General features: G+C 43.6%; 1 protein-coding gene across 1 annotated transcript in view; it reads right to left on the bottom strand.

Annotated features, from left to right (window-relative positions):
- citb (citron rho-interacting serine/threonine kinase b) overlaps window positions 1-21,386 on the bottom strand; it is a 66,266-nt gene extending 44,880 nt beyond the window's left edge. The window contains exons 1-3 of the mRNA XM_078249624.1: window positions 20,934-21,386; window positions 11,486-11,629; window positions 10,737-10,856 (exon numbers count right to left, since the gene is read on the bottom strand). Coding sequence (XP_078105750.1) covers window positions 10,737-10,856; window positions 11,486-11,629; window positions 20,934-21,386 — 717 coding nt within the window. The remainder of the gene's footprint in view (window positions 1-10,736; window positions 10,857-11,485; window positions 11,630-20,933) is intronic.
- Between the last annotated feature and the right edge of the window lie 1,669 nt (window positions 21,387-23,055).

Here is a 23,055-nt window from a genome sequence, read left to right as displayed (position 1 = left end):
ACACCTTCTGACAATTATCCTGATGGGGGAATGTTATTAATATTTCGCTGACAGTGTTCAACTTTAATGGACAAATCCGGCACAAAATTAACCTAGGGAACCTGTGATTTGTTTTCATGCTAATGGAATGTGACCAGTTTTAGCGCAAACCGCTAATTATCTTATAACGCTAGTCGTCGGGGCACTGGTAAAGTAAAAAGAAATCGCTATTTCTACACCAATAACAAGGCTGAAAATAGCACCACACTTCTTTGACCAGTCGTTTGATTGGTCGTGACTGCTTTCCCAAGATGGCGCCTGCCTGTATACATGAACGGTACTGTCTTTATAAACTATCTTTTTAATAAACTGTTTGTACACTTACAAAGTTCTCAATGCTTCGGTTTAGATGTAGGGACCCTCATTATGCTACCATGGAAGTGTGGTGCTATTTTGAGCCTTGTTAGTGGTGTAGAAATAGCGATTTCTTTTTACTTTACCCATGCCCCGATGACTAGCGCTATAAGCTAATTAGTGGTCACATTCCATTAGCATGAAAACAAATCCCAGAGAACGGTTGACTCAGTATACGTGTACTACACTATGTGCCGCAGAGATCTTTGAGATCATCAGGGACAGGTCTGCTTGCCATCCCCAGAGTCGGAACAAAAAAGGGGGAAGCTGCATTCAGCTTCTATGGTCCATACATCTGGAATAAACTACCGCTAAACTGTAGATCGGCACCTACGCTCCACTCTTTTAAATCAAGGCTGAAGACCTTTCTTTTCGATACTGCTTTTGATTAATTTCACAATTTAATTCTTTTATTCCTGTATTTGATCTGTTTTTGACTATTTTGTATGAAATGCTTTTAATGTTGTATTAACTATTTTTAATTTTGTATTCATTTGTATTGATTTTTAACTGTGTTTACTGTTTTATGTAAAGCACATTGAATTGCACCGCTGCTGAAATGTGCTATATAAATAAATTTGCCTTGCCTTGCCTTGCCTTATTAACCCCTAGGTTCATTCATCCGGATTTGTCCTATAACTTGTGTCTGGCAAACAAATGTTGACCTTTATTTGGAGACCCCCCCTTCAGCTCCTCCTGAAGGTAGGATTATGGTCGCTGTGGTGTTCCAGGCGCAAGGTGCGCTAGCCAGAAAATGACATCACCACGTTCTTCGTGTCTAACGCAATGGCTCCGCAAGTTGTCGCTGCGCATGGTCATGCACCTCTGAATTTTTGTCGGCTGGGAAGACTGGACGAGCAGATTTGCCTGTATAAACATCTGTATGATTCTTCATGTACAGACCACAGGGAGTCAAATGGCCTTACATTCGTGGTAAGAGAGAGCCACCACACTAGTAAAAGAAGAAGCTTTTTGCTGGAGATTGCTTTGTAAAAGCTAAAAACTGCCTCATGGAAGGAGTGTTCATAACATCAAGAGGCAGACAGTAATGTTTGCGTCCAACAATTTCTGTAACTTTCCAAAACAGTCACTCTGACAATGATGCTTCTTCACACAACAAGTGGCCAGGTGTGTGGAGGTGACAAAGTGGACTGGATTTGACATTCATTGTCAAGCTTTACGATATCTGTCACTTTTCATGTGCACAACCGAGTGCAACTCCTACAAAGCCTTTGAGGTGAGACTTGACAGGATGTGTTCCCCCTTATCCACATTTGTACGATTCATTGCGTCAAGACTACAAAGACCCTGAGGAGAGAGAGCGAGGTCAGGGCGGCAGTGGTATATAGTCAGGCTTTTTGACCCACCTCAGAGTGTAGCCATTCGGAACAGCAATAAACAAATTTGTCTTCAATCCAAAGTTTGTTTCAAGTATACTGAACCCTTAAAGGATAGGTTCACATTTTTCTCGAACCTGAGCCACTGCAGTACGGACTAAGCCTTAGTACGTGGGGTGCACGCTCAACCCGGTAAGCTACCAGGGCACCCCAGAAATGCAATCTTAACTGCAACAAATATGGCTTTTTAACTGATCTCTTCCCATCGCTCCTTTTCTTGCTACCCTGAACTGCAACACTAAGTTTACCTAGTAGGAGTAGTAGGAGTAAACCATGCTGGTAAATTGCATTTTCTACCATAAAAAGGTAAGCATATGCACAGTATATGATATTAAATGCAGATTTTCAAGACCACCTCACCAGAGGAGTTTATTAAGATAAGAGATAGTAAAAGTTCTCTTCAGGACAAGGTGCATTCCTTTAACACAGATCACTAATTTCAGGGTAGTATATTGAGTGATGTTCTGTTTCTCAAACATTATGAGCTCAAGCCCCAGCACCTCATCACGACAGCCTGCCCACTGCATCAGTGCTCTCTTCACTCGTAGGTATATGGCTCTCATCACCATAGCAACCATTGCACAATGTTTCCAGTGCTTGGTAACCAACACTAGTGTAGGCTGGGGAAAATGGGTTGCTTTTCTATTACCTTTTTCAAAATCAAAATGGTGCATAATGCCAGAAAGATGATTTTCCACGCTCCCTCTCTGTTGTCCTAAACTGTCACTCTTGTAACAGCTTTATTCTCGCAGTTGGCAATACTCATGTGGTGCTGCCATGCATGTAAAAATACACACACACACACACACACACACACACACACACACACACACACACACACACACACACAAATACATACTGCAAACTCATCACATTTGATTTTAGTAATTAAAAGCTGCATAATACAGTAAAGCTCCACTGTCTTTTTCTACATTAATAGTATTTCTGATTCCAAAGAGATTCACACGATACAGTCTTTGTACTTTATACAGAGAATTACACATTGTATAATTTGTCTGGTGCATTGCTTGTTCTTGCAAATAAACAAATACTATTTGAACTTAAGTGAATTGTCCGAGAATCAGAATCAGAATCGATCACCGGCGATCGCAGCCCAATGTATGCCGGTTAGATTTGTGTCTGACTTGAACATCATAAGATCAAGGCGGCCGCAGGTTTGAGACGCAGGCAGCGCAATTGCTTTCCACCAACAGCAAGACCCAGGCGGACCCAGGGTATGCTGGGAAATGCCGGCCTCTCAGCTGATTGGTTCAGAATTGACTCAACATGATGACGTTTTGTATAAACTTTTTATTTTAGTTTTTGAATTGGAGGGATTTTAACTGCTATTTGTCTGATTTAAAGGCGTATTCTGTACAAACCACATGTTGTGTGGCTGATAGTTACGTTTAGAAGTCAGAGAGACTAAATCTGTTCAGATTACGGATCATCTACAGTGTGTTGTTTATTACAGTAACATCAGCAACAGATCGTATGTAGAGCATTTTGACAGCTACTCTGTCATAACAAAAAGAACTGGAGACTACGTACAAGCTGATATATGGGTATGATTTTTGTCACCGCCCCCTGCTGCTGCCGCCTGTTCTCATCCACTTTACAGGCGAGGCGCAGCTCTTCTCGAACGAGCCTATTGAAAGTTTTCACGGCCATCCGTTTCAATGACACGCTGTAGATGAACTGCATCATTATATTGTTGTAAAAAGGTTCAAGGATTAAAAAAAAGTTGACAATCACATAACCATTTACATGAATAGGGTACTGCAATGTTAGGCATTTCTGAACAAGCTGTCGGTGTTATATATGTTATATACTCACTGGACCCGTAGAGAGAGTGGTAGGTTTCCAACATCGTGTGTGTTCCATGTTCTTCCCACGGAAAGGGCAACCCAGTGTACAAAGGATATTACTCGGTATTCCATGTTTGTTTGTTTATTTTTTCACAAAGGGTAACCAGGTAATAAACCAAGTGGCTGCACATATAGGCGCCGATTCCGTGGGTGCTCCGGAGCTCGAGCACCCACGGAAAATACTGAGCACCCAGTGCCAGACTGCTAGTGGCTCCATTCATTTAAAATGAAACATTGCAGTTGGTGCTAAGTGGAGCGTCTGTCATAGTGTGATTAGTTATGTCGGTGGCATTGATTCTTAATTTCCCACGAAGCTGATCGCGGTTACGTGTCAGTTAAACTTCAAGTGGCACTGTCCTGAGTTGAAAGCCCACTTTACGGCTTTATTATAAATGCAAGGTTCTGAAATGCAAACTGACTACTTTTTTTTAAAAGGGCGTGCGCCCATGAGCACCCACGGAGGAAAACATAAATCGGCGCCTATGGCTGCATACCGGGTTGAAAGTCGTTACAAACTAAATGAATCTCGCGCTTCCTTTTCACGTAGTAATCACCGGTCGCATGTACTCACAGCACACCCCTCTTAAAGAGGCACTACACTATTGGGCTGCTAAACCGCAAACATTTCTCCATAAGTGTTACTTTCGGCATTTGCAGCTCTGGTTTAAGGTAAACATTTGATTAAACATGTAAATAAGAAATAACAAAACTTCACAAATGACAGAACTCCACAGAAAACACAACACCTCCCACTTAAGTTCCTGATCTTATGATCCAAGGAACTTACCAAAATCACTCAAAGGACCCCGCTTAGTGTCATTTTTTTTTTTTTTTCAATGTCCAAGTCAATCACATCCCTTTGGCAGGTATGTGATGTACTGCCCAGGTAAGCGAGGTATGGGATGTGCATGCTCTTACTTCATGTATGTGCAATGTGATGGGCATGGTCGCAGCGCTAGGCTTGCACCAACCAGCCAACAGCGGTAAGGGCGGTGACAGGGGTTTGGGCGGTGAATGAGAGGGGTTTGGGCCAGGGGGATAGGGCTGTGTGCAGAATGAGAGGGGTTCAGGAAGAGGCAGGTGTCATGGCGGCTGGAATGGATGAGTTTCGTCCTCCACGGGGAGAAGGACTACCAGTCTTCTCACGTCTCTTCTGATAACTGTCATGGGCAGTGAAGAACTCCTCTTCTTCCGGCCACCCGCCAGGGAAACAGGAAGGCCAGCACATGTTGCAATGTCAGCATCCCTGACAATCCCTTTACTGTCAGGATAAACTGTCAGAATCCGGCCCAGACGAAACTGACCTCTCAAAGCATTTGGGTCAGCAATCCAGACGAGGTCGCCGACTTTGACGTTCCTCTCTGTCCGGTGCCACTTGTGCCGAATGAACAGATTTGGGCCAGCTAGTTCCCTCCACTTTGCCCAGAACCGGTCCACTCCGATTTGAATAGCCCTTAGACGACGCCAGGGATGGGTCTGTAGGTCAAACCCGCTGGTGTCTCCTCCAAGCGATGCTCGACCCAGTATGAGGGAGTTAGGTGTTAAGTACTCGACCGAGTCCTCCTGTTCTTGAGCTCTGGCATCGATTGGACGTTCGTTTGTTAGGTTGGCTGCCTGATAGAACAGAGTTTGGAGCTCCCCCCATGTGACCCTGTAGCTCCTCCAAGGCTCATGAGCGCCCTCTTCAAAAGCTTCACAGCAGCCTCCGCAGCTCCATTCCTGTGGGGTGCATTTGCAGGGTGAAAATCCCACTTCCACTCAGTCCCGTTCTTAGCGGCTATATCTTCTGGACGCAGCCTGCAAGCAAGCCAGATGTTTGTGCAGCTCACCCAGAGCCGGCTTGGCGCCAACGAAGTTGGTGCCTCTGTCAGACCATAGTTTCCTTGGATGCCCCCTCAGAGCAACAAAGCGGGAGTATGCTTGGAGGAAGCTTTCTGCCGACTGGTCATCGATGAGGTCCGGATGGACGGCTCTCGAGGCCATACAACACAAAACAATGCCCCAGTACCTCTTGCTTGTCCTTCTTTTAACAGCGTCTTTCACCTCCAAGGGGCCAAAAAGGTCAAGGGTTGTATACTCGAATGGGCTTGCTCTTTTGGTATGCTCATCACATCACATGAGATCACTCATTACTTGCTGGCACATCTTGGCTCTTCGCTTTCTGCAGGTGACACAGTTGTTCAGCACCTTCTTAACTGTTCTTCGTCCCTGCATGATCCAGGCTTTCCTTCTTGTCCGTAGAAGGGTAGAGGCAACACTTTCATGGTTTTCTTCATGTGTCTCCCTGGCCAGTAGGGTTGCGAGCCACGACTAGGCATGGGATTAGCGGTACAACCACTCTATCCTCATCCCAGTGTTGGATTCTCCCTCCGCACAGCAAGAGTCCTGTCTTTTCCTCCTTCTGAACAACCAGGCGATCCAGAGTTGTGTCGCGGAACTCAACACCATCCTGAGCTGCTAGAGCTAGAACTTTGAAAGCTGTTGCTCTTTCTTCCACAGACAGGTATGGTCTTGCCTCCCACTTTGACCGAACTGGGGCCTGGCTGTTGCCCAGCCAGATTGCTACTGCTTGTCTCATCCAGGCAATGGTCCCGCATAACCGTGCCAGTGAACTGAACCTTCAGGGATCCACAAGGCGCACAAGCGCAACACTGGTTGGGCCTGACCATTTCCTGGGCTGAGCTCCTCCTGTGACTAGTGCCGAGAACGCCTTCCTCCGAAGTCCCCCGATCTCTTCAGCAACAGAGGGGTTGATCTCTCTAGCAGTTTTCACAGGCCAATCTGATTCAGGCAACTTCAAAAATTCTGGGCCTTCCTGCCAGACTGATCCTTCAGCAAGCTCCTCTGGGGTTGCCCCCTTGTGATGAGGTCGGCGACGTTCTGTCTTCCTTCGACCCACCACCAGCTATCTACTGATCCGGCCTTTTGGATTTCTCCAATCCGGTTTGCAAAAAATGTCTGATAGCCATAGCTATCCTTCTGGATGGCTCCCAAGATTGTCGACAAAATGGGTCCACCGATCAACCTTGATGTTGCAGTGCTTCTCGAAGTATGTCTTCAGGCGGGATGCAAAGACAGCCCCGCACAGCTCTGCTTTAATGACATCACCTTTCTGGTCTAGAGGGGTGAGCTTGGCCTTTAATTCAACCAGTTTCACTACGACTCCATATTTTGTCTCCCACCGTAGGTAAAAAACGGCTCCGTAGGAAGCTTCACTACCATCGGAAAACGTGATCCCCATTGGGCGCCCTATGGATCCAAGGGGTGTGAGACTCCTGTCAAACCTGAGTTGGCCAAGCCTCACATATTGCTCAAAGAGTTTTATTGCAGCCTCTCGAAGACATGGCGAAAGAGGATCGTCCCAAGTGTCCTTAGAGGGATGGTCTTTTCCTGCTTCCTGAAAGGACTCTCTTATGAGCATCACTCCTCGTTGCTTGGCAGGTGAGGCCAGGCCGATGGGGTCATAGAACCCTGCGATCTGACTCAGCAGCATGCGTCGGGTGAGAGGGTCGGGGTGCTGCCTCTGATCTCATCCTCTCTCAGATCCAGACCGGTCCTCATCTTTCCTCGCCTCCTTGAGAAGTTCACCGACGTCAGCACACAAAGTTTGTCAGATTCGGGTTCATATCCCAATCCCAATGCTTTATTCTCCTCGTCCCGCATCTGGTTGGGGAGTATCAGGGTCTTGGACTCTGTTGATCTGACGTTGCTTGGGTCAGTGGGTTTTTCAATCCTTCCACTTTGGCCTGTCAGGACCCAGGCCTTGAGGGAGAATCCACCTGTTTTTAGGATCTCTTCCACTCCTTCAGTCATCCTAAACAGAATTTGGAGATCGTCATGCGACGTCAAGATGTCATCCACATAGCAATCCTCTGTCAGGATCCGGCGCTCTTCAACCATGGATGTGAACTGGGGCAGGTTTGCCGTCTCTCTCATGGCAACCTGAGCGATGCATCCGGCAGGCTTGTTGCTGATGTTGACCCTGACGAACACACCGAGTTCATCTTCGGGTTTATCCCTCCAGAGGAATCGATGGAGGTGGACCTCCTCATCCTTCAGCCACACTGAATTATAAAAAATTTTAACATCGCCAAGAGCAGCATACAATCTGCTCCTGAATCTCAGCAGGACACCTCAGATTGGGTTGAGGACATCAGGGCCTTTGTGCAGGAGGTTGTTCAGGCTTAACCCTTTAAACTCCTGGCTACTGTTCCAAACTATCCTCACTGGCGTTGAGCTAGAATGAGGATTTGGGGCAACCAGATGGCTGATGTACCAGATTTGGCGCGTTCCAGCCCTTGATCTCTTCCTTCATGAGCTTGATGGCTGCTCCTCTCGATACCATCTCGCGGATCTGCTCTCCATATGCCGCTTTCCACAGAGGCTCTCTTGCCAGCCGAGCCTCGGTGTTCTTGAAAGTTGCTTCCACTGCTCGGCGGTTATCTGGCAGAATCGCTGGGCTTACTTTCCATGGGTAGGCCGCATCCCAGTGTGGGGCGCCACTGTGTTTATCCGCTAGCACATAAGAGAGGCAGTCCTTTATCTTTTCTAAGTCCCTTTCTTCTCCAAGGGTCATCTCTTTGCCTCCCGGAGGGCACTTGCAGCTCCCGCATTTCGGGTCACACGCTGCTCCAATACTATCCCACCTGGACCACTCAAACACCTCCTTATTCGCAGTGGAGCTGCTGAGGGCCACTTCTTCCATCCTCGGGTCCTCAAATTAGGAACATCCTGTCTCAAAACGATGCTGAAAAACTAGTCCATGCATTTGTTACTTCCAGGCTGGACTATTGTAATTCCCTATTATCAGGATGCTCAAATAAAACTCTTTGGACTCTCCAGCTGATCCAGAATGCTGCAGAGAACTAAGAGGGGAGATCATATTTCTCTTGTTTTTCCTTGCCACTGTCGCACTTACGCATTCATGCATGCTCTTGGGGGAATCACTGGAATTGTTGGGTCCTTGTAAACTATAGAGTGTGGTCTAGACCTACTCTATCTGTAAAGTGTCCTGAGATAATTCCTGTTATGATTTGACACTATAAATAAAATTGAATTGAATTTAATTGAATATAGCTGCTGCTTGTAAACTGTTCACTTGGCTCCAGAGACAAGAGCTTCCCATTCAAGCACCTTCTGCTCAAGCATTTTGATTCTCTCCACCAGGCCCTCTCTCAGGACTTGAAAGTCTTCCTCTGGCAACTCCTTCACATCAGTGTTCTCCACTTCAGTACATTTCTCCTCTGCACCGTCGGCGTACAATTTAAGGTCGACATTAGCGAGCCGGAGTGTTTCTGTATAGGTGGCGAGGCACGTCGCCATTTTCTCCTCTACACGAGCTGCTTCTTTTGCTGCTTTTTCTTCCTCACTTTCCACTTCTTCTAGAGCCTCAACATATTCGAGTCCAGTCTTGAGCACCTTTCCAAAGTCCACACCAAGTGCTCTGATCTCGTCGATAAGTACCCTTTTTTCTAGGAGGTCTACAGTGAGGGACAGTTTTTTGGCTCTCTTGCTGAAAGAGCTTTGTGCTGTTGAGCGCTTTCCTCTAATTCTGCCGAATCCATCTTCCTTTTCCTGCACCGACCAGGGCGCTGTTACACAGAGGGGTCTATTCGGCCTATTCCTCTTCCCTTGGTGCACCTTTACTGGTCAATGCTGATAGGGCGTTGGCAGACTTAGCTTGATGCGCTCTCAAGCACTTGGTTTATTACTGTTCCGTGTTCTCCCCACGGAAAGGGCAACCCAGTGTACAAAGGATATTACTCAGTATTCCACATTTGTTTGTTTATTTTTTCACAAAGGGTAACCAGGTAATAAACCAAGTGGCTGCACACCGGGTTGAAAGTCGTTACAAACTAAATGAATCTTTTTCACGTAGTAATCACCGGTCGCATGTACTCACAGCACACCCCTCTAAAGAGGCACTACACTATTGGGCTGCTAAACCGCAAACATTTCTCCATAAGTGTTACCTTCGGCATTTGTAGCTCTGGTTTAAGGTAAACATTTGATTAATCATGTAAATAAGAAATAACAAAACTTCACAAATGACAGAACTCCACAGAAAACACACTAGTGTGCCTCATGTGTCTAATTAACACTCACAACCCACCCACTCAGCCTTGGTGACATGACCTGCTACATCTAACTGCCATAATGAAATACTATTAACCTCCTTCTTTTCTAAAGGATCATTCTTTTGACATTTCTGCTTTGTGAATTAGATAGATAGTACAGTATAGCCATCACTGCAAATATCCATCCAAGAAGTGAACGAGTACTGAGTCAAAAACAGACAAATCTGCTCCTGAAGAGAGATCATTTAATTTGTTTTTTGTCCACAACAAACTCATAAGAATTGTACAATGAACAAAACTTGAATGAAGTCTTAAGTGATTGTAATGCTAGTTAATTGATCAGGAATTTGTCTTACTTGATTCAGTTTTGAGCCCACAGCATTAGTAGTAAATAGTATTTATATTAGGGCTGTCAAAATAATGCGTTCATTTAGATTACTGTTTAATTAATATTTAATACATTAAGTTTGACTGTGTTTTACTGTAGAGGATTCAACACCGGTATGTAACAATCTGCAGCTGCCATCGGAAAAACAACACAGACGGTGCGTTCAATGAAACTGGTAAACTATAGTCTCGTGGTGCATTTGAAGTTATTGTAAATGTCTGTAAAACAGCAATTTACTACTGAAATTAGTTATTGTTATTGTTATACATTATTATTAAATTATTTCATTTTGACCATATGGCCTTAGCAATAAAGCAATAAACAAGCCGTTCTTTAATGCTACCAACTGCTGTTTAGTACCCTTTTTTTTTCTTTTCTTTTTTTACTTTCTTAAAAAGTATTGGTTCAGGCACCGTTAATTATGTATGCGATTAATTTTGATTAATTAATCACAGAGTATGTAATTAATTAGATTACATTTTTTAATCGATTGACAGCCCTAATGTATGTATATATATATATATATATATATATATATATATATATATATATATATATATATATATATATATATATATATATATATAAGATGACACCCAAGATGCCGTCCTACCTGCTCTTTGATCTCTTGAAGCTTGTTGCTCTGCTCCCGGATGTCATGCAGGAGCTGAAGCGCTTTGTCGTCCTCCTGTGATACCTCCATTCTAGCCTGTTCCAAACTGCGCTTTAGACTCTGAAACCAAGACATACATAAGTTCAGTCAGTTGATAGTTCACCCAGCTAAAACTAATACAGTCTAATAGGTTCAAGTCCCCGTGCGGACCAAAGTACAGAGTGTGGACTGGTAGCTGGAGAGATGCCAGTTCACCACCAATGTGCTCTTAAGCAAGGCACCGAACCCCCAACCGCTCGGGGCGCCTGTTCAGCAGTCGCAGCCCCCTCACTCTGACATCTCTCTCATTTGTGCATGTATAGGTCCTGCGCATGTGTGTGTATTTCAGGCCTGTGTATAATGTGTGTTCTAACAACAGAGGGACAAGTATGTCATTTCCCCCTTGGGGATCAATACAGTATAAAAAATAAATAATAATAGAACGGTTCTGCAGTAAATGGTAATAACGTAATAATAGGTGTTGATTCTACTGTATGGTCATTTTGGAGGCTGTGCTGTTGAATTTTGAATTTGATTGTTGCTGAGAGATGTTTTTAATGTTTTGTCCATATTTTGTTAATACATCTCTTGCAATTATAAAAGCCCACTGCACCTATAGCAGTTGTCTCCTGTAAATGTACACACGCACGCACGCATGTTTGAAACAAAAACAACAGTCCATGTGTGTCCACTGTAGCAGGCCTACTCACACTGCATTCTGTGATGTAGGTTGCCAGGTCCTGTTCCAGGATGGTCCTCTGGGTCTCTGAGGCCTTCAACTCTATATCCTTCTGCTGCAGCACCAACTCAAGATCAGACATCTTCCTCTGGCCAAGGGAGATCTCCTGTTCAACCTGGAAACAAGAACATAGCATGGATAGATGGAGATACATGTTGTTGTTTTTTACATCGTCCATTGACAGTGTAGCTGTGTTAAGGATGTCTTCTTACTACCTAAAATATTAACAACAATAATAATAGCAATGCACTTGTAATGTTTGTGTGCTTGTGTGTTTGTATATGTGTGTGTGCAAGTGTATAAGACCGCACTTGTTTGGTGGCACATGTCATTGGTAGCGACTGATGATACAATTAGATGTGCCATTACGGCATTACAGGGCCTGGGGAGCATTGGAAACCAGAGAAACAGCAGGGCTAGCAGAACAGCCACGGATACACAGTCACAGCACTTAGTGTATGGTAGCACTAACACATAGTCAGTATGCAGACCACAGACTGTGATGCAGACACATGCTCACAACAACACGGCATCGCAGCATGGGGCTAAAGCCAGTATAAGCAATGGGTCAACATTGTACTGGAATTCAACCATACTGCAAATAATTACTTGATACTTTTCAAAAAGGTTTCCCATTTCCAACACATTTAGGAGACAGATGTTGTACAGTCATTGATAATAACATTGACTAATGATGGATTATAAAATAGGCTGGAAGTAAGAAACTACATTTCCACTTACAACTTTATGTCTGTGCATTTTTGCACATTTTTGCAGGATCCAATGCATTGCAATTGGCCAGTTATTCAGTATCTTCATCATTCTTGCATAAGCACATAAAGGTGACGTTGTGGCATTGGATTTTACTTTTTTTATTGGTGGAATATATTGAGGCACATTCTGAATTATACTTTTAGTATTTTGTTACAATTACAAGACAAAAGAAATATAGGCAATACGATTTAGGTGTTTCATCATTTAGATTAACGTCTCTTTTCACAGTTTTTCCATTGCATGGGAAAAATCATGTTAAGCACCTCAGCAGCATTTATTAGTATATTTGTCTTAGCAGTCGTTGTACTTATAAGCTATATTCACATGTGATTTTACACCATGTTTTAAAAAGAACCAAGTGGTACTGTGTAGCCTGTACAACTGTAACAGATTGATGCCACAAGGATGGCCCTGTTTTCACAGATAGTCAAAGTCATGTGGAACACTAAGATACACACACACACACACACACACACACACACACACACACACACACACACACTCCAGCTCAGCTACAGTCTATAGGCAAACTAACAAACAGATGGATGATTTAGCTTGTTCTGGAAACAAACTCTTACCATGTGAAGAGTAATACCTGTGACATGTGTCCAGCAAGTCTGGCTGTTTTGTGTTTTTAATGATGCTTTTCCAAAGGAGAGTCTTATTTAGAGAGTTGATGGATGTAGTCACTAATCTGTAGGAGAGGAGAGCGTGAAGAGAGGATGGGAGATAGGGAACAGGGAGAGAAACATGATGGCAGTCTGTATGCACAACCTCTCTTGAAAACTGAAGGGCTGACTCAATGCTCTTATGTAAAACACTTACCTTTCATAACCATAATGTATTGATTGGACTTATTTCAGACTGTCAATTGGAATAATAAACCTTCCATATATGCTCTGACACTCATCATAAAAGTTACAGCATGCTGTAGAATTTATGTATCTAAATGTTTACCTATTACACAAGTGAACAGGGGATATCAAGATATCTACATCACAGTTGGGAGTATTGCAATCAAGATATATTCCCTTATTAACAACCAAATTGTAATAATAATTCTAATACCAAGAAGCGCAATTAGCAATCAAGCGCTGAAGACAGTTATTCCATGTATACAGCAAAATGATCACAAAGATGACTAGCTGATAAAGTATGCTGTTCACAGGAGATCCATACTGATCTAACCAAACATGGGCTCATATTCTGGCTTAACAGAGACTATAAATAGCCTGCCTGTGTTCACACAACAGCCTCTTTTACCACCGCTGGATATATTTGGCAGCTTTTGTGATCAAGAGGCAGGCAGAGGAGTGAGCGACAAAGGGAGAATTTCTATTAAAAGCAAAGGCTCACCTCCCACTCCTCCCTACGGTAACATGCTCAACTCAAGCTCAACTAACATGAGGGCGCTTGTGGATTGCTGTGTGGTTTTACTACATGATTGTAAACATGAGGGCTGGGTACCAAATTCATAACTTTTTAGGCACCGACCGAATTGCCTTTATAGTATCGAGTATCTGAAAAATGCCTCGTCATTCAATACCAAATTTCAATACCTAATGAATAAATCTGATTAGCGTCAGTGAGCCAATAAGCATGCAGCATGCGTCTACCAAGATCTGATAATGCTGGTGATTGGCTGTCTCACGTTACATGTTGTAGAGGCAGGCAAGAACAACTCTATGTTACGCACAGAGACAGGGCTCACGTAGTAGGAGCTGAAAAATAAATAAAAAGATTTGTACAGTAATGTGTAATGTTGTAATTTATTTTTTGTTAAAATGGATTTCATAAAACTGGTATCCAAAAAAATATCGTTCAGCAACCGGTATCAAAGTCACGGTATTGGTATCGGTAGCAGAATAAAAAAAAAAAGATACAATACCCAGCCCTAGTAAATAGTCATGTATATTGTCTGTTATATTGTTTCTGCTTTTTGACTGTGCTCCATTGTGTATACTGTCCAGGACCAGCAGGACATAACCATCATATTGCTGCCCAGAAGATCACACACAGTAGCATTTTTATTCAAAAAACAAAGCTAAGCAGACATTGCAGATGAAGAATGGATATTATGAGTCTCTAGAGATGACGCTAGTGCTTGCTAATATTTGCCCAGAAAAGTCACTGATGTAATCATTATGCTTCAAGGGTCATTTGAGGGGTGAGTTGTTCAGTACCATAGCAGGCTACACAGAATGTGCCCAAGCTGCATCAGACTGCTGCCTGGTATTCCAGTTTCATTGGCATGACATGATGCAGGAGCAGGTGGCTTGTCATGAGTGATGATGGGCATGAGCAAAGTGTTGGCTGAGGTTTCTCTAGCAACCTGTTGATCTTCAGCCTGTAAGCACATTACATCAATGGCTCTCTGGTTTGGATGAGATGTCAAAATGTCCTGTTTGGATTTGTTGCTCTGAAACCAGATGGCAAGGTAGTTAGAGAAACTAGTCTTATTTTCAATTTAATTCAATGTATTTATTTATAGTATCAAATCATAACAAGAGTTATCTCAAGACACTTTACAGATAGCGTAGGTCTAGACCACACTCTATAATTTACAAAGACCCAACAACTCCAATAATTCCCCCAAGAGCAAGCATTTAGTGCAACAGTGGTGAGGAAAAACTTCCTTTTAGGGAGAAACCTTGGACAGACCCAGGCTCTTGGTGGACGGGCATCTGCCAGTGCCGGTTGGGGGTATAATGAACAGTGGCAATTATAGTAACTATGACTAGAAATAATAGTTGTAGCAGTTCAGGGTGTAGCCGGGCGGAACAGGGTGATGCAGGGTATAGCAGGGCATAGTAGGGCATAGCAGGGCATAGCAGGGCATAGCAGGGCATAGCAGGGCATAGCAGGGCGTAGCAGGCTTGGTTCATGTCTTGTGGTGGCTTTCAGAGCTCCAAACCCACTAATGAATCTTATATATCGATATGTGCTCCGGAGCTAACAACACTGCATGATTTAGCGTTGTATACTGGGTGGAGAACTTCCACAACAGCCAGCCAGTGGTAAAGTTGGTGGTTACAGGGTGCCATCCTAGCTTGAGGCACCAGATGGGACTCAGATCTGGCTGTCTTCCTCCCAGACTCAGCCGACTGCCCATAATGAGCTGAGCTAACAGACTGTGCAGCTGGGCCCCTCCTCTGCAATAATTATATCCCTGAAAGCAATTACAAATAACTATACTTAATAAAAGCTCATTACAACTACAGGAAAGACAGTTTGACCACTGAGCTGGCTTATCTGTGCTTGTTGAACATTGCCATATTCTTCATAATCGTGTTTCAGTCCAGAAAATGTTCCTACATTTGGTAGGCAAGAAATATAATACAGTGCCTGTAATCCGAAATGTTCCATAAATACTGTTGTCTTTTTTATGAGAGCTCATCAACAACAGAACATTAACATTCAGAGAAACATTGGCTTGCAACATAAGTCGAGGAGCTCATTTTAGTGTGTTGAATAATGTTTGCTGGTCTGTGAGTCAGAGTTGTTGAAGAGGAGGAGAGTGGAGAGAGGTTGCATCCCAGTCATGGTATTGCTCTACATTCAGTCTACAGGGTGGCCAGGGGCCAGTGCTACTGTATGGGCTGTAGGCAGCAGTGAATTACAGACCTGTTGCAACACTGTAGTAGCACAGATTCTTCTCAATCTCACAGTCCTTTACCCATCTACCCCCTCTAGTTTGATCTTTCAGCCCATCCTCTCCACATACTTTGTGCCTATTGTCATGACAACAATAAATTAGTAATACCTCAGTCATGCAAGAAAGATAGAGCGCTTCAGGTTTCTGCCATTGCAGGGGTTCTCTGATTCAAACATGGTTTCCCAGCTCCTTGGTTTTCTGTTAAACACCACAGGCTTTAAAGATTAGGGAAGGTTAATAGAGATGTTCCAATACCAGTTTTTTTTCCCCCGATACCGTTTTCTGAACAGCTGATACTGAGTACAGATACGATACCACTGCGTTAAAAAAATACATATATATATTATTATTATTATTATTATTATTTTGACAGCTGTATACTACTGTCAAAATAATAATGCTATGATTATTGTATGGCCTGGCTCAGGTTAAATCCTTTGTAAAACATGAACAAATACATACAGAGAATGAATGCCACTTTCTTTAAGTCATAACGGAATCAGAGCATCAATAAACTTCTTTAAAGTAGTTTTTTCATGGCTAAAGTACGGGGTATCGGATCGGTGCGTGGACTCACGTACTTTCCGATACCGATACTAGCATTTTAGGGAGTATCGGAGGCATTTCCGATACTGTTACTGGTATCGGAACAATTCTAAAGGTTGACCTGAGCCTATCCGTAATGCAGCCTCATCTATAGAATCTGTGCTTGATATTACAACGCTATACATTTTTGGAGGCTTATTTATAGGCCTAGTGCATTTTGTTATATGAGCTTAAAAAAGGAAAACCCTACCCTGAAATTGTAGGGTAAACTGGTATTGGCAATTGCACATCCCTGTAGTTCACCAAGCAGCCAGTTGTAGGAAGATGTGTTGTCATGTTAAAATTGCTGTAGGTATCCAGTGGACCATGTTGCAATAGAAGGGGTGTTAACCCAGTTAACTAAAGCCACAATTAGCCTTTAATCACTAATTGGCTGGCATTAATCCTCAACTCGCCAATGAAAATGCTGTTGCATGTTGATTGTAATACATAACAAGATGGGTTAAATATGGCACTAAAACACTTTCAGTTTTCACAGACCTGCAACTGAATGCTCTGGCACTGATGCATTTACCATAACAGACAGACAGAATATCACAATCTATAAAAGTATGCTGAGCACTTGGGGAAGCACTTCAAAAATCCAGTCCGTCATTATATCACAAATCCAAATGACAAGAGGATCAGTGTGGGCTTCTAAAGGAGGCTTTTGGGAAAATGACACTTGAGGATATGGAGCAGTAGAGCTTTCCCTCTCTCTCTCTCTCTCTCTCTCTCTCTCTCTCATCACAACTCACATTAGCATTGACAGATTTGTTCTGCAGAGAGTTTTGACTATGCACAGGTGTCTCTCGTTTCCTCTGTTCCATGTACCGCCAATTAGGTCAGCCTCCACAAACAGGTAAACACAGATTAAAATGAACACCAACAGATGTGACTGCACAGTCCTCCTGGCAACATTTTAACCATTTACATAATAAATATACATATACTAGGCAACTCATAAAACACGCTCCGCGCTAAGCATGAATCACATTATCCGGTTAGTGTACATAAAACTACTATATAGGCTACTACCATCACCTATCTGTCCATCTATCTACCTATCCAAACTTTTCTGTCTGTCCCACAATCTCTTCATTAATATTCTGTTTTGTTCTGCCTGATATGTCCCGTCAGTGCTGTAATTTTTGATCCAGCTGAAGCAGCATGCTTCCTTCTCCTGTCCTCTACCCTTGGCAAAACCTGCTGTTACCATACATACATTTTCCTCCAACCACAGTCTTCATCTTATCATACTTTTTCCAACTGACTTTGTAATTTCAGCTTTCTTTCTGGACTGAATCTCAATCTCAACTCCTACAGCACCTTACCAACTGGGGGCTCAACGAGATTTGAGATCATTTGGGAAAATCCCTGCATAAAAGACATTCAGATTAACTTTGTCTGAAACTTCCTCAGTCTTGGTATGCATTAATCCAATTTCTGAAAAGAAAGCATGCAGTGGTCTCATTATGACCATATACAAACAGTTAAGAGTTTGAACGCTACCCCAGGGAGTGATAGCCATCTGTAGGAGTGTATGCTACAGTAAACACAGCAACGAAGAGAGATGGGCAAACAAAAACACAGCATTTCAGTGTCGTGACCAAGAATAGCCCTCTCTCCTGATAGACAAGATACAGCTGCTGCATAAGCTCAGTGCTACCAATGCTATCTCATCACTCCATAAATCCTCAGCTGTAGTGTCAGTCAATCAATCAGTCAGGTAATAGGTCCGACATGCTGACATGAGGAAAAAAACAATGCACTGTAGCAGTCCGGAGCTGTAAAGCAAAATTACTGCTTTCATTATTTCAAGTCATCCCCCTAATTCCCATTCCTTATCTTTAATAGGAGCTGTAAGCATGTAAGTAAAATAGTATAGCACTTACTCAGAGACTGCTACAGCTGACAGCTTTTCTACAAAGCTCCTTAGACGCGGCACCTCCTCGTCCAGTAAGCCCGTTCATGTGGGGTCTCCCTCGGAAGCCACCAGCCAGAATGAGAGCTTCGCTGGTTCATCAAATTCAGGGATGTCATCCTCTCTTGGGAGAGAGAGGAGCCGAGGGGGGAGAGAGATGTGCTGTGGCAGGGAAGAAAGCTGTGAGGCAGCGAGAGCGACTGGAGAATACTGCTTACAGAGAGATAGAGCGGAGAAGAGAGGGAGGGAGTGGAGGAATATAGAGGAATGGCTTTGTAGAGTAATGCAGCAGACCGGTGATCACATACTGTAAAGAGTGAGTGGAAGCTCCCACCCTCTCTCTCTCTTCTCTGTCCCAACTCTTTCTCCCTCTCCCCGTACTGCAGCAGCCGTCACTAATCACACTAATGTATGCTGCTTGACACACTGCGTTAACAGGCAGCTCCCAACAGTTGCAAACTACTGTACGTTCATGTCAGTTACTAAGGACTCCTTCAATTGTGCAGCTCATTAGTGATTAAATACAATGACCCCTACTTTACTTCCACTAAATGAGCAGAAGCAATGCAATCTAATAACTGGCAGGACAAGGGTGTTATTACAGTAAAATTCTGCTTGCATCTGCAAGTAAACAAGAACAATTACAAGAGATGAAGGTTCTTGCTTGAAGAAGTCGATATAAATGTAAGGTGGAAATCTTTATAAGTAGCACTGTATACTCTTCTGTGCTCAAAGGGGCAATTATTGCAAGGTTTTCTTAATTTGATAGCTGTTATGAGTAGCCTTTTGATAGGGAACATGTTGACACGTGACACGAGGGAGGCGTGTTGTGACGCTGATAACCCAGATTGGCAGGTGTATGGTGATTGATTTGAGGCAAGGGGTAAGCCTCTCTCCACTCCTATGGCGCCATTTTGATGCTATAGCCATCACCCGCCGTTAGCATTCCACTGATTGCCATTTATTTTCACGTCACTTTGACAGCGAATAACTTTACATCTGAAGCGTTTAAAGACTTTATTTGTCCATTGTTTATTTCTAAAGAAACACGACAATGTATAAAAACGCAACTTACTGTCGCATAGTAGAGGAATTACTGTATAGTACAGGAGAAGCTCGCAGGCAGTTTCGACTTACATTAGCTGTTTAAGTTTAATTACTAATGTTAACTAGCATTTTAGTTAGCAATAATTAGCCTGTGCCTATGTTATCTCCTGACATATACCTACGCTCTCCTCTGCAAAATTGGGAATGATTGAGATTTCTCTTGGCACAGCTACCAGAAGACTTTCAGACAGGTTGCTCACGTTACATCTACGTCTTCAAGCTCAGTTGGAGGCTGCGCAGTAACGCTCAGCCCTCACCTTCTAATAGCCTTCACTGATCTCCGTCCAGAGCAGGTCCATTTCTTTTACTGTCTATGATTTGAGGAGATTGTTTCCGGATGGAAGCAGTAGCGAAAAGCATCAAGCGGACTGCTGCAAACCACACGTTTTCCACACAGAGAACGCTACCGAAGACAAAGGCACTGAAAAACATTATTGTTTCCCACAACACAAACTTTTGTAAATACACCTTATAAAAACCTGAATTACAACAAGTAAAGAGCGGGGCTGGCCCGGCGAAGAAGCTGTGTTTTGTTATTCAATTAGCCCAGGTTGGCTTTAGCTTTGTAACTAAGAAACATTTTCTCAGATAAAAGCTAGAGTTATGAACCGCTGAGTCTGTCACACTTTTCATGCTTAACATGCATAGTGCACTGTATCAAAATTGTCTCTAACAGAACTGTAACAGAATGTACACAGATAACAATGTAACAAAGCACACTGAAGTAGCCCTGCAAACACGTCCAGTTGGGGCCCACATGGGCCTCACTTGGGCTGGTTGGGCTTCAGCTGGGCATGGAAATAAACTTTTATGCCTTTCTGTCACATCTACTGCAGTCAGATTCGCTGTGTTCCCTCGGAAGGAATCACTGCACATGGGTAGGCACCTGTAATGACATTTCGAGCATGTTTAGAGGCTAAAAACACGTTTAAAACCTGTCCTGTTTAAGCCTGTTGGGTGCTAACACTAGCAGGGGGATAACACGGTGTAGACAGCACCGATTGTTTTTTTTTTACTACTGACAGCTCTCCAAATTTCCAAACAACAGAGCTACGTGTTGAAATTGACCGGAATTCTCCTTAAATAAATAAATGCATGCAGAAATAAATTAATAGTGAGCAGTGAGCCCAAGATCCTGCAGCCGCAGACGGACTCTGCTGCCCTGCTATAGTTTCTCTCCGTCCACCGGTCGCCAGCAAAGGCGGAGAGAAGCTATAGCGGGGCAGCAGAGTCCATATTTCGAGCTCACTGCTCCACTATTTATTAATTTATTTCTGCATGTATTTATTTATTTATTTATTTAACAAGACTTTAAGTCATGTTTCCTCGTCCACAGTCCGAGTCCCGCCAGACTCTCTTTAGGAAACCTGTGACCTGTGACCTGTGACCGCTCAGTCCTGCTTCTGGTTCTCCCGGGATTCCTTTCCCTCCAGTGGGCCCAGCTATACGGGCTCCTGCTATGTGGTGTCTGTTTTGGCTCCCAGGAAGCGGGCAGTGAGCTTGAGATCCTGCAGCCGCGGACGGACTCTGCTGCCCCGCTATAGCTTCTCTCCGTCCGCCGGCCACCGGCCGCCGGCAAAGGCAATGGAACCTCCCGCCGAAATTGACGTACAGGTCGTCCTGGACTACGTGGAAGATCCTCTCGATCACCACTCTGTCTTTGGCCCGTCCCATCTGGATCAGCGGGGACCGGCGCAGCAGCGAGGCGAAGCTGTGTTCCTGCCCAGGGGAAGAGACGCAACCGCCTGCCACGGAACTCTCCGCCTCCCGCTGCCGCCGGAGCTCAGATTGTAGGTCGAAGGCGGCATATATACAGGTGCTGGTCATATAATTAGAATATCATGAAAAAGTTGATTTATTTCAGTAATTCCATTCAAAAAGTGAAACTTGTATAATGTATACATTCATTCCACACAGACTGATATATTTCAAGTGTTTATTTCTTTTAATTTTGATGATTATAACTGACAACTAATGAAAACCCCAAATTCAGTGTCTCTGATTCTACAGAGAATATGGGAAGGGGGAAGCGCAAAAAGAGGTGAGGCTATTTGAATTATGAAATGGTAGATACTAAATGGATGATGACACTTTGAATTCCCCAATGACACAGGAAGGACAAATTTTGTGGGAGTTTTGTTAAGTGTATTTGGCTCAAAGCTGTCAAAACGAGGGAGGTACACTATCTAATCAATTAATAAAAGTAACAATCACATGTTAAGGGGGGGAAAGAGATGTATACAAATGGATGTGTGCATGCCTGAAGGGGGAATGGGGTGTTGGTATAGATGTTAAGGATCCATGTGAGGGTCTCTCTGGTATCCAGAGTGAAGTCATACTGTATATAGATCAGACCCTCCACGATGTTGCGATCGCAACTATTACACAAATTCAACCCTTTTTGGAAAAGCTCCCACAAAATCAGGCATTTTGGCCGCAACGATCTAAAAAAAGGCCCGCGAAATCCTGGCAGAACTGATAGATATGTACTGATGTATAGTGGTGTCACCTGTTGTCCAAAATATATATATATTTTTTTAACCAACTGTTTTTAAAATGCTTTAACTCATTGATTGTGCTTGTATATTATAAATTTCTAGGCAAGTGATTTTGTCAAGTGAGGATGAGGATGATGACAATTGGTCCAGCAGCCCCATCAGGCCTACACCTCCATCCACCCTCAGGTCATCACCTCCACCGGCTCCATCCAACCTCAGATCTGTGCTGACACCTCCACCGCTTCCATCCACCCTCAGGTCTTCTCCTCCATTGCCTCCATCTACTAGGCCTACACTTCCACCACCTCTGGGTAACCTTAGATGGCCCGATGTTTCAACCCGTCACCACGTCACCAGAAACCCCTCGAAGACAAATCAGGGACAACATGTTTGTTCGCATCTTAACACTCCTTGAGGAGATGAAAGAGACACAAAAAATCCAAGGTAGGATGCTACAAACACTTCTACAACAGCGTGGCAACATTGGCACCACCGTCTCTTCTACCCCAGAGGGTTTCCCCCTAAAACAAAAAAGACAGTTGGTGATGTGGAAATCATGGAAGAAAAACTGGCAAACCCAAACTTCATGTCTGAACTGGTATGTATGTCAAGTCTAGGGTAGTGCAACTCAATTCAATTTTATTGGGGGGGCTAGCAGTGCATTTGATCTGAAACATCCCAAGTGTGCTCACACCATGCTTCTGGCAGTTCTTTAATGTTGAGTGGTCTACTCCAGTGAGCAATATAGATACATTTGCTTTGTATTGCCTTTGTTCCCCCTCAGGTTGCAGCTGTGACTGACATGGGGGGGGGGACTATCGACAAGGCTACAAGAAGGATGATGACCTTCCTCCTAGACCATGGCTTATCCAGGCAGTACAACTTTGTGGGCTGAAACGGGAAGAGAGAGTTCAAGGCCTTAAAACTGTATGAAGTAATATATGGTAGGTGTGCATGTGGATAATGTTTTAAGTTGTACCGATACTAGAAAGGTGTCA

The sequence above is a fragment of the Sander vitreus genome, chromosome 5 (assembly GCF_031162955.1).
Source record: "Sander vitreus isolate 19-12246 chromosome 5, sanVit1, whole genome shotgun sequence".
Taxonomy (NCBI): Eukaryota; Metazoa; Chordata; class Actinopteri; order Perciformes; family Percidae; genus Sander; species Sander vitreus.
This window is presented reverse-complemented; position numbering and strand designations above follow the sequence as displayed.